Genomic DNA, 12,408 nt, shown 5'->3' on the forward strand with positions numbered 1-12,408 from the left:
GCAACAGGACACGTAATGCAAGATAAAAGGATTTCTGGTTTGGGGCAAACGAGAGAAAGTGTTTACCACATTTAAAATAAGTCAGTACTCTTACAGTAAAATAAACGGCCTGCCATAACAGACCAGAAAGCAGCCCTTGTATCTCCTGCCTTAGATTTCTGCTCTTAAAAAAATCCTTGGCTTCTACGAATCTGGCCAGCTCTGTGAAAATCAGGTAACTGATGCCTGGTCCGTTCTCAGGAGAAATGACCAGAAATGACCAGATCTGACAGCGATTTTAAAAGCTGAAATTGAGAACTGGGCAAACATGGGGAGAAAAGCAACAGGGCACATCTTTATATGGTGGGTCCCAAGAGCAGGAGACGGTACTGCACAGAAGTGTCCCTGGGACTGGCGGGCTCCTGGTGGTGACAGCGGTGCTGCAGTCACTAGACCGCTGGGCACTGCAGGGTTCTAAGGGGGTCTCTGACAAAATACCGCGGGGAGGGCCAGGGTGGGCCAATTCGGCAAATCAGCAAGAACGAAAACAAATTTCTAAGATTCCTAAGTGGCCTCTGCAAATAAAGGAAATGTGAATTCAACACACATACACAGCCCTAGGGGCTGCCAACCCGTTTGAGGGCAGAAAATCAAAAGGAAGCTCTGCGGGCAGAATACTTTCATCTGTAAGTGAGAATATTATATAAAACTCACAGGCTTGCTCCCTTCCCAAAGAATAATTTCTTCTGCGGACTACTGAAATCATATTGTATAGTGGTCCCTAACTGAAAGAACCCTTTATTTCAGAAAGAACACTGAAAAATTCTCATACAAAATGAAAATTACTCTTATCTAATTACTTGTCATGACAAAAATGTGAATCCCATTTTACAGCGCAAAAGGCACGATGAAACCCATGTGAAACGAATGTTACGAAAGCAACTCACCTGGAAATCCTGATCATCGATTCCAAACCTCTCCCGCAGGTTACGGAAAACCATCGGGCAGTATTCCTTAAACTTGAAGTGGCTCGGCATGTTTTCTCTGAAACAGGTTGTGGAATAAAGTTCAGACGTACAAACAGTGAACCAGACTTGAATCTGCCACCATCATGCTCTCCTGCAGCCAAAGAAGCACTTGGGGTTCCCGACCCACAGAAGGCACAGGTGGGTTTCAAGGGGCCAACCAGAACCCACAGTAGGATCTGGGGGACAGAAGGGACAGACACGCAGGGGAAACGGTGAAGGAAAAGCAAAGAGCTTGGCGAGGCCGGGAGGGGCAGCACAGAGAGCCACAAACAGGGCTCCCACACTGGTCCTGGGTTGCCTGCTGATGAAATCTTACAAAACAAGACTGACTCTCACTCCTAGATTGACCTGTTTTATCTTTTATATACATACCACATTCTATATTCACATAGAAAAGATCCCTTCAAAAGGTCAACCTTTAAAGGGCATTATGAGAATAATTAATACATCAGCTTCACATTAGAACAATGGCCCCATTAAGGAATTTCACAATTGATCTTCACATGGGAGGGATTTCTCTGGGGCTCATCCCACTCATTCAGAATTGCTTCCCCCTTTGTGTTCACAGGCACACACACACACACCCCGTGCCCCCACTGGGGTACTCCACACACTAAGTGATGGTGATTTGTATATGTGTCCATTTTCAACCACCCGCCTGACTGTGAACCCCCGAGGGCAGGACTGTTTCTTATACATCGGTGTATGTCTGGCTCTCAATGGACTGCCTGCCACAGAAGGTGGTCCATAATGATGTCTAAAATGACATTCAAAAGAGGGAGAAATAGTCTCAATGCCCAACATGGCATCCAATTATGTTTTATAAAAATACACCTTCATTCTTTATTGTTTTAGGAAGTAGTCATTTCTGTTCATAAAGGAATCATCAGGAGAGTTTTGTGTAAGAGAGCTGAGGTCCATAGCTGCCCCCCCCCAAAAAAAAAAAAAGAATCCAAGCAATGTACAGCTTCAAACATTTAAATAGTAATGAGAACATCACTTTTAACATATAAGATATTCACAGAGAACAATATGCCGTATGCAAAAAGATATTACCCAAGAGGGCCTGCTGTTGCTTCTCTGAAAATGACAGATGGTTATGTTGATCACAGGATAAACTTTATCAGCAAAACTTCACTCTCACCCATTGAAAAATAATGTGATTATAGAAATTCACAAAAAGTCAAATTCGAATTCACACTCCTGGCAGCCACGTAAGTTGTACAAAAGGCTGTGCTTGTACTTACTTGTTAAAAAGGTGATTGTCCACCTTTATCTTTGAATAGGCCTTGAAGTCATCTGGCATCAACATAACAGGGATTTGAACATGGCTCAGTTCATTGATCTAGAAAAATATAAAATAAATGGCACAGGTTGTAAGTATCTAGGTGGGAAGTGCTTGACTTAAACACGTAATTTACCAAGAAAACCTCCTGGATGCTTGTACTTCCTGGCCCACATTCCTCCCTGTTCCTGCCCCAAATCGTCTCTTCTGACGCCTTCCCCACTCTTTTCATCAGCCGTCACCACTGCCCCCAAGCCCACGTCGGCTGCAACTCCCCGGCTCAGCCCTGTCTGCCGCTGGCCCCCTGGATGGCAGGGGCAAGGGAGGGGTTCTGGAGGGTGAACCCTCAGGACCAGCCGTCCCTGCTTCTCCCCGTCCACCCTCCCACTGCCCCTCCAGAGCCTTGACCCAGAGCTCCTTTGATCCCATGTCCAGGTCAATTTCCCTCTGTAAAGAAAATATTCTCTCAAACAAAAAATCCAAAAACACAAAAACAAACAAACAAAAATTCTCTGAGAAAGAGGGCTTTTTAATTTCTGATATAAATATTTGTTGAATTAATCAATAAGACTATTTCTTCACACTTCGGGGTACTAAAAAGGAACACTGCCATTCATGTGGTCTTTACCTTTCTTGTGGGAACTAATTTAAAAATAAGTATTGGGATAGGGCATGAATTTACCAGAACAGGAACCTTCATGAAGGAAAAGAAGGAAGCATGTGGCCCTTCAACTGGATGAGAGGGAGATGGGTTGGCCAGGGGTCAAGACAAAGACACATCTTTATGTGGTTACAGAGAACAAAAGGTTAAATCCATTTCGGTTTACATTCCAGTGAATGGCAGGGACAGGGACAGCTTTTGACACCTGACTTTGAAAAAGTTGAACCTTCTCTTGGTTAATTATTTTTGCATTTAGTTCCCAAGTGATAACTCCCTGGTTGCTAGTAATAAAAACCACTTTAAAGGTTTATACTTCCAGTAAATGTGAGATACTTGGAAGGGTTCTCAGTTACAAAAACAAACAGAATGAGTTTCTTGATGGAGCAGAGTTGTTAACCCACTGCTGGGTTCACAGAAAGCAGAAGGAAATTTTCAAGACCTTCCTTCCCCTAAAGTGAGTTTAATCGTCCATAGGGCATGTGGTGACCATCAGGTAAGCGTGAAAGGAGGGGTTTCTCTGAAGATAGATGCCAATTTCACACTTTGGGTCAAAGCGTAACTGCGGAGCTCAACCCAAGACTTCAACATTAAACTAGGACCCCTGAAGGAAGTGAAAGTGGTCCCAAAACCCAGTGGAAGTAAATGTAAAGGGTGCCTGGAAGAAAACACCCTTAACACAGACCTCCAGGATTCCCACAGATTAAGTTCAACCAAATAGGAGTTCACAAAGACAACAAGAGTGGAGTCAACAGCAACAAAGACTGATGTTATTTTCAAGGCTTCAGCTGGTAGGACAATCAGATACAGAACAGAAGATAAAAACTATGAATAAAACGTATGAAGAGAGTAAGAGATGGACTAGCAAAAATGAGTAAACTATGAGACTTTCAAAATGACCAGTCAGACTTGAAAAAGAATCAAATAAAAATTTTACAAAATGGAAACTGTAACTGTTGACTTGAAAACAAAACCAAAAGCCTCTGACCTAGTATTTACGCAGCAGATTGGATAACTGGTATACCAGAGGGTAGATCTGAGAAAACTACCTAGAAGACCACAGACAGAAAGAATGGAAACGTAATATATGAGAGGATGGTTAAGACGGGGAGTGGAGTGGGTTTAAATGGAATCTTAGAGGAAGAGAGCAATACAGAATATGGGGAAGAGATAATACCTGAAGATGTGATGGTTGAGAATTTTTCATGACTTTATAAATCTGTACACGCATAATACCCAATGTACACAGAAGAAACCCACACCTAGAGACACTGCAGCTAGACTAAAGGACACCAAAAGCCGAGAGAAGAAAAGTGGCCAGGGAGAAAAGACACAACGCAACAAAGAGATGACTATCAGACTGACAGCTCACTTCCCAACAGCAAAACTGGACGCCCACAGACAGTAGAAGGATATCCTCAGAGTGGAAGATTACTGTCAACATAAAATTGTATACTGTGGTATAAGAAGAAATATATTTTGATCACTGTCTGGGTTTCTGGCACAAATCTCCTAAAACCCTTGCAACTTCCTAAGTGACGGGAGTATCTTCTGTCGTTCACCAGAAGCCCTTTCGGGGCATACCTGAATTCATGCTAATGAGGTGACTTAGGTTCAGACCCCTAGATGGCCTCAGGAGGGGGCTGGTCACCAGAAAGACCAAGTGACTGGATGGTTGGAACTTTCAGCCCTACCCACTGACCTCAGGGAAGGGGAAGGGGAGATGCTGGAGATGAAGTTCTGTGTAAACTTTTGAACAATAAGAGTTGGAGAGCTTCTGGGTTGGTGAACACATCCATACGCCAGGAGGGTGGTGCACCCCAGTTCCATGGGGACAGAAGCTCCTGTACTCGGGACCTATGTACCTCTGCATCGGTATCCTTTATGTTTATGTTGTTTAAAAATCTGTATCTTTCTTAATTTTGTGTCTGTTTAAACTGTCAATAAAAGCACATTCAAATGTTCCTCTATAATGATGGATCGCCCGTTTTCCCTGAGGTCCTAACAATTTTTGCTCTGTACTTTCAGGCTAATTAGGTGCTTATAAAATATGAATCCTATCTTCCTGGCTAATTGAACCTTTTATCATTGTGCACAGACCTTCTTTATCCTTAGTAATGCTTTTGTCTTAAAGTTATTAGTTTATTTGATACTAATAATAATAAACTGGTAAACATATATAAATAATAAACTGGTAAACATATATAAATGTTTAAACATATAAAATGTTTAAACAAATGTTTAAACATATAATAATAATAAACTGGTAAACATATATAAATGTTTTTCAGAGTTCTGTGAGCCGCTTAGCAAAATAATGGAACTGGAGGAGGGGACTGTGGGAACCTCTGATTTGCAGCCAGTTGCTCAGAAGCACACGTAACAACTTGGACTTGTGAGTGGTAACTGAAGTCGCGGAAGGGGCAGTCTTGTGGGACTGGGCTAATAACCTGTGGGGTCTGATTCGATCTCCAGGAAGACAGTGTCAGAACTGACTTACTGCTTCAGGATATTGGAAAAAAACACATGTGGGACAAACCCATTAAAACTATCTTTCAGTATACTGGAAGATTGGGATTGACATATACACACTACTATATATAAAATAGATAACTAGGGGCTTCCCTGGTGGCGCAGTGGTTGAGAGTCCGCCTGCCGATGCAGGGGACGCGGGTTCGTGCCCCGGTCTGGGAAGATCCCACCTGCCGCGGAGTGGCTGGGCCCGTGAGCCATGGCCGCTGAGCCTGCGCGTCCGGAGCCTGTGCTCCGCAACGGGAGAGGCCACAACAGTGAGAAGCCCGCATACCGCAAAAACAAACAAACAAACAAACAAAAATTAGATAACTAATAAGGACCTACTGTATAGCACAGGGAACTCTACTCAGTACTCTGTAATGGCCTATATGGGGAAAGAATCTTAAAAAGAGTAGGTGTATGTATATGTATAACAGATTCACTTTGCTGTACACCTGAAACATAACATTGTAAATCAACTATATTCCAATAAAAATTTTTAAAAAAACTATGTTTCAAAAAAATGAGAGCAAAATAAAGGCTTTTAACTGAGAACTTATCTACAACACACCTCCCTAGAGGAACTTACAAGCTTTAGAAGCACATTATTTAGACTCTATTAAAGATATACTTCAGAAAGAAGGTAAACATTGTGGGTGGAAGGTCTGAGATAACAAAAAGAATTAGTAAGTAAATAAACTGGTAAATATGAGGACAAATGTAAGTAAACATCATCTATATAAAGTAATAATGCCAAATTTATGAGATTAAAAAGGACAGAAATACACACTGAATAGCAACAGAGTATGAGTTGGAAAGTAGATGGCCACGGTTATAATGCTCATGGTATTGTTCAGGAGGAGAGGTAAGATATTAACTGCAGACTTTAAGTATTATGCTACAAATTCAAGGGCAAACATTAAAAGAATAAGAAACACAGTAGATAACTTCCAAACTAGTAGAAGGGGAAAAACAGAATAAGAAAACAAAACTCAATTAAAAAAAAAAGAAACGTGGGGCTTCCCTAGTGGCGCAGTGGTTAAGAATCCACCTGCCAGTGCAGGGGACACAGGTTCAAGCCCTGGTCCGGGAAGATCCCACATGCCGTGGAGCAACTCAGCCCGTTCACCACAATTACTGAGCTTGCACTCTAGAGCCCGTGAGCCACAACTACTGAGCCCATGTGCCACAACTACTAAAGCCTGCGCACCTAGAGCCCATGCTCCACAACAAGAGAAGCCACTGCAGTGAGAGGCCCGCACACCGCAACAGAGAGTAGCCCCCGCTCGCTGCAACTAGAGAAAGCCTGTGCACAGCAACGAAGACCCAACACAGCCAAAAATAAATAATAAGTAAATAAATTTTAAAAATAAAAAAAGAAATGCAAGCAAGAGATAAAAATTTGCACAACAAAAGTGGGACAAATAGAAAGTTAGTGATATAAATAAATCTGGATATATACCTAATCACAATAGGCATAAATAGGCTAGCAGTTAAACATAAAGACTGTCATAATGAATTAAAAACTATAAGGTATGTGCATGAGACACACCTAAAACATAAGAACTCAAATACATCAAAAGCTAAGGGACAGAAAAAATATATTAAATAGTACTAAAAATTACTGAAAAGCTAGCCTACTTTTATTAGTATCAAATAAACTAATAACTTGAAGACAAAAGCATCACTAAGGATAAAGAAGGTCTGTGCACAATGATAAAAGGTTCAATTAGCCAGGAAGATAGGATTCATATTTTATAAGCACCTAATTAGCCTGAAAAGTATAGAGCAAAAATTGTTAGGACCTCAGGGAAAACGGGCGATCCATCATTATAGAGGAACATTTGAATGTGCTTTTATTGACAGTTTAAACAGACACAAAATTAAGAAAGATAGAGATTTTTAAACAACATATTGAAGCCAATATGTTGCATACCTATTATATTATGGCCAAGTATTCTTCCAGATGATTGGGATACACTGTGGAACAAAACAGATTAAGATGCCTGCCCTCTGGAGCTTCTGTTTTAGTGGGAAGAGCCAGAAGATAAAACAATAAACTTAGTAAATTACTGTGTTAGAAGTAAATTATCTACTATGTTAAAAGGCTATGGAAAAAGGAAAAAGAGCAGGACAAAAGAGCTAGGGAGCACGCATCAGGGCACAGGTGAGAGTCACTGAAGTATTTAAAACAGGGTGGATTCAAGTAGGCCAGAGTTTGGAGGAGATGAGATTTAACATTGCAGTGCAAAGGCCCTCGGGTAGGGACATGCCTGGTATGCTTGGGACAAGGAGACCAGTGTGGCCGGAGCAGATTATGTGAGGGCAGAAACAGTAAGAGCTGAGATCAGCGGTAAAGGCAAGGGGTTCCTATAGGGCCTTCCGGGTCACTAGAAAGACTCGCTTTTACTCTGAAAGATAAGGGAGCTCTTGCAGCTTCTGGGTGATAAAGAGATGATATCAGTGAACTTAGGGCTTAGAAAGATGACGGGGTGGTGGGCACAGGCATAGAAATAGGGAGACTAGTTACACGCAAGTGTAGTAATAGCCTGTTTGTTTTGGTTTTTGGGTTTCTTTTGGCCGCGGCTTGTGGCCTGTGGGATCTTACTTCCCCGACCAGGGATTGAACCCACACCCCCTGCAGTGGAAGCACGGAGTCTTAACCGCTGGACCGCCGGGGAAGTCCCGTAATACCCTGTTTTGACCAGGACGACAGCAGTGTAGTTAGAGACGGGGAGTCAGATTGTGGATATTTTCGGAAAGTAGAGACATGATTTCCTGGAGCTCTGAGCAGGGGTGTCAGAACGACAGAAGCTCAGGCCCACTCACAGGCTTTGGTCTGAACAATTAGAAGATGGAGCTGCCATCGACCGAGATGGGGGAGACTTCTCACCGTGTTTCTCTTTACGCTTTTTGATTTTTGAATCATGTTAAAGAATTGACTGGTCTAAAAATTTAATACTTCTTTAAAAACCCTATGACAAAAAAAATATGCAAACTATCAGCTACAGTTATAAAATATATATTCATACAATATTTACTACTTATAATAATTAGTATAGAATTATATTATGTTGAGCACTGCACAGATTTTCAGATTGGATACCACCACCCTCATTTCTGGATCCACGTTGACTTTCATGTGGTATTTGCTTTTTTTTCATATAACCGTTGAGATTCCAGCTTCCTAAAGATTATCACTGTGCTACAGGAAGTAGTACAAAGTTGAAATTGTGAACTCCCTCAAACCAGCAGTTTGCATGGTGTCTCACAGATGTAGAGAGCGCCCTGTTTCCCTTGAAATTTTAAAATCTCCCTCCGTACTCCTTGTGAATTTGCTGCAGTGCCCCAGGGCACTGTTTGGGGACCACAGCTATAAACAGCAGCAGATGTTTAAAAGAGCAAATGACATAATCTAATTATAGAATAAGATAATCAGAATAATCCCCTAAATGCATTGTACTGGATTATAACATATAACCACTTTATATTCACCTCAAACGACCTTCATTACAATCACCAGTTAATCCTCAGCCCGTATAAACTGATGATCTCTATAACCTTCCCAAGCAAATAGCTTTCTTGGGATAACGCTATATCAACTGCATTTGTGCAAAGCCAAATTACAATTCTGTTCCTATCAAATTATGGCAATAACTTAATCAGACATCACTTTTAGCCCATTCTATACTATATTATTAAAATCTCCTCTGTGTTATGGCCCATAAAAATGTATGAAACTTCCACTAGACTGATTTAAAATCATATAATCTCTCCCATTCAGTTTACTCATGTATCTTATAATATTAACTAATTCTCAGAGTATATTTGTAAAAAATTAAAATCTATATCTCTTTATGCTAGCACTGGAATATCAAAGTTTGGGAAAAAAAAGAGAGAGAGAGAGAGAATAAGACCTGGAAACCAAGACTTGTGACAAGCACAGTTAGAATGAAGCTGGATGGCAATTAAATCCATTTCTCAATATCGTATGGGAAATAGAAGAGAATAAATAAAAGCAAAGGAAATTTACAGGGTGACAAGGAAAAGTGAAGGAGCAGACAACTTCATGTTGCTTTCACCAAATTATACAGAAGAAAGTTGGAGAGAACATAATAAGTGATTCCTGTCGCATCTGTGCTTCCAGTGATTTCTGAGAAAGCAAAACCCCACCTGGCAGCAGGAACATGGAAATCCATCCATTCCACTCTTGTGCTGCTGCGATCTGTGTTGGTAACAACAGTATCTTCCTTAGAAAGCCAGCAGGGAAAGAGGAACTTTGGAGATCCTGCTCTGAAAAATGTTTTGTTCTAAAAACATGAAAACCTTCCAGCCCAAATGGAATGTGTGATCTGTGAATTTCCCTCATCGATGTGTTCCATACCCAGCCTTGTTATGTGAGCATCCGCTCTGCTGGGCGCCGTGCAGAGACCAGTGTTCACCCAGTCCACAGTCCAGAGGGGCCCACATGTTAGCTGAAGAAGTGCACAAATGTAAAGTTCCAACAATGACTAGTGTCAGGAGGAAGGAGGTCATCGGGCTATGAGCAAGCGGGACGGAGGCGTGGCCCAGGGCGGGGATGGAGGTGAAGGAGGGGCCAGCCTGGAGCACGAGGGGGAGGGGACAGGGGTTCCAGGAAGCAGGGTCGCAGATGCAAAGGCCCTGTGGTGGGGTTGTGTGTGGGGGGTTCAGTTAACTGGAGAGACGGCAGCTTAATGTGTTAGGAGTGCAGGAATCCAGGCGCACGAGACGGGATGGCGCTGAACCGCCTAAAAGGGCTGTAAGAGGCCACAGGAGCGCTCCAAGAGAGGACGCACGGGGCGGAGGGGAAGGGAGAAGGTTCTGGCGATACAGCACGGGTCTAAACACGGGCTTGTGGGACAGGACAGCGTAGTGCATCTGTCGAGAGAGCGCACTTCAAGGGAAGAGTCCAGTTTTGAACTTGTGAAATTTGATGTGCTCTTGAGACACCTTATGTGTGTCAGGCAGGCAGGTGGACTTGTGGCTCTGACATTCCCAGGGGAGACGAGGAGTGGGGTGGGAGAGAGGAAAACAGGCACGTTGTGTGTAAGACACAGGTTATCCACGGGGGCGGCGAAGGCGAACAGGAAGAACTGCCTGCAAGGGAGGGAGTGAAAGCAGGGTCAGCTCGTGGGCAGCAAGGAGCGAGCGAGTCGAGAACAGAAGGGGACGCACAGTGGCGAATGCTTCTGAGAAGCGGAGTGGGACGGTGATTGTAACATGGCAGTTGGAAGCATTTGGGGCCCTTGGGCTGGGGGCTCTGATGGAGGACAGCCAAGGAAACCAGGCTGGGGAACGCTGAGGAGAGCAGGGGGAGGTGGGAGAAGGCAGACCCGGATCTGGCTAGGTTTTCAGAAGTCTGGAAGGAGAGAGATGCGGAGGGGTGAGGGATGGAGGAAGGGGCTGAGTCTAAAGACGGGATATTCCTTCTTGGGGAGGTGTGGGCTCCGGACTCCCAGCCTGCCTGAAGGGAATGGCTTTGGGGAGGCAGTCAGCCCCTCCATCAAGAAGAGGGAAAGGGGACAGGGGCTGTGCAGCGTGGCAGAACCTGCCCCAGGGGAGACGGGGTTCCCTCCACGGGCTCCTCTTTTCTCTGGGAAGGAGAGCCATGACGACCTGCTGAGGGTGAGAGGCAGGCCGAGCGGTGCGGGGGCTTAGAGAGAACACAGAGAAGCTGAAAAAGTGATTGCAGGATGTGGGAGAACAAGTCTGAAGAGGGAAATGTGGCTGGGCTTTGGGGCAGAGCTGGGAGTCCGTTCGCGGTGATGGTTAGTGTGCAGGGCACCAGGCGAACCCGTGCAGTGGCATTCCCCAGAGCCGGGCCGCAGGAAGAAGCTGCTGATAGAGGATGATTGGGCTTCTTTGGGTCTGAGGTTTTTGCTAGTTGGGTGTGCCAGAAAGATGACACAAAGTGTCACGGAGAGAGCAATGGAATTAATTCTAGGATAATCACTCAGAAATGGAAAGTCAGTACAAAACACTCATCCCCGACCACAAAGAGTTTCCCACTGTAGTTGATGGGGCAGCACATACACAGTGTGAAGGACAAAGCAGCAGAGCAGGAAAGCTAGAGTCCAGACAGTAAGTGTCCCAGGAACTCAGGGCAGGGACCTGTGACAGGTGTGCGGGAGGGCTTCTGGGAGGGAGTGAAGCCCGATGTGGCTCTTGAAAGATGGAGAGACGTGACTAGTGTTTCATTTAAATACATTTCGACAAGTTCCGTCTTCACAAACCAAGAGTTCCCCAGGAAGAAGGGAATGTTTGGCCCTCGTTATTTGAGAAGAAAAGAGATGAGAAGTCAAAGCCAATCATGATGAAATTAAAAGAGACCCGTAGCAAAGGAGAGATTTTCATGAGTTCCTGCCTAACCTTTTACGAGCACCGCCAAGTTAATAGCTCTGTATCTTTCTGGTGTTTGCACTATGTAATGCTTTTAAGACCTGTTGATTCTGTTGTGCTTTTTTGTGTATTAAATATTCTTCATTTTTCCAAATAAATAAATAAAATAACGGAGACCCATAGCGATCCCCCAGTCTAATGCTAATGTCTCACTGTGCAGATTACAGCACCCCCTGGTACGGCCGAGCCTTTATAATCGAGGAGGAGCTTGCCACTGAGTTGTACTAGACAGCTACTGCATCAGCATTTCTTCCACAATGCCTTTCCTTCACAATGCCTTCACGTTTCCTGTGGGTTTCTCTCCATGCGCCAGCCACCCCCCCCATCCTCTCCCCACACCCCTTGGTCAGGTGAATAGCTAGATTTAATGATTTGCACACAAACACTTCACAAACCACAGGCTCTACCACTTAAAAGAACCTCTTAAGTAGTGAACAATATTTTTCAATAGTGTATCCGTGAGCCCCCCCCCTTTTTTCTATAAGCACATTTAATTTTTTTATATATAGGGCTCACCAGTTATT

General features: G+C 43.7%; 1 protein-coding gene across 1 annotated transcript in view; it reads right to left on the reverse strand.

The window, feature by feature from the left end:
• PIP4K2A (phosphatidylinositol-5-phosphate 4-kinase type 2 alpha) overlaps positions 1 to 12,408 on the reverse strand; it is a 178,019-nt gene that overhangs the window by 70,588 nt on the left and 95,023 nt on the right. The window contains exons 2-3 of the mRNA XM_060006209.1: positions 2,255 to 2,352; positions 927 to 1,023 (exon numbers count right to left, since the gene is read on the reverse strand). Coding sequence (XP_059862192.1) covers positions 927 to 1,023; positions 2,255 to 2,352 — 195 coding nt within the window. The remainder of the gene's footprint in view (positions 1 to 926; positions 1,024 to 2,254; positions 2,353 to 12,408) is intronic.

Source organism: Delphinus delphis, chromosome 2, assembly GCF_949987515.2.
Source record: "Delphinus delphis chromosome 2, mDelDel1.2, whole genome shotgun sequence".
NCBI lineage: Eukaryota > Metazoa > Chordata > Mammalia > Artiodactyla > Delphinidae > Delphinus > Delphinus delphis.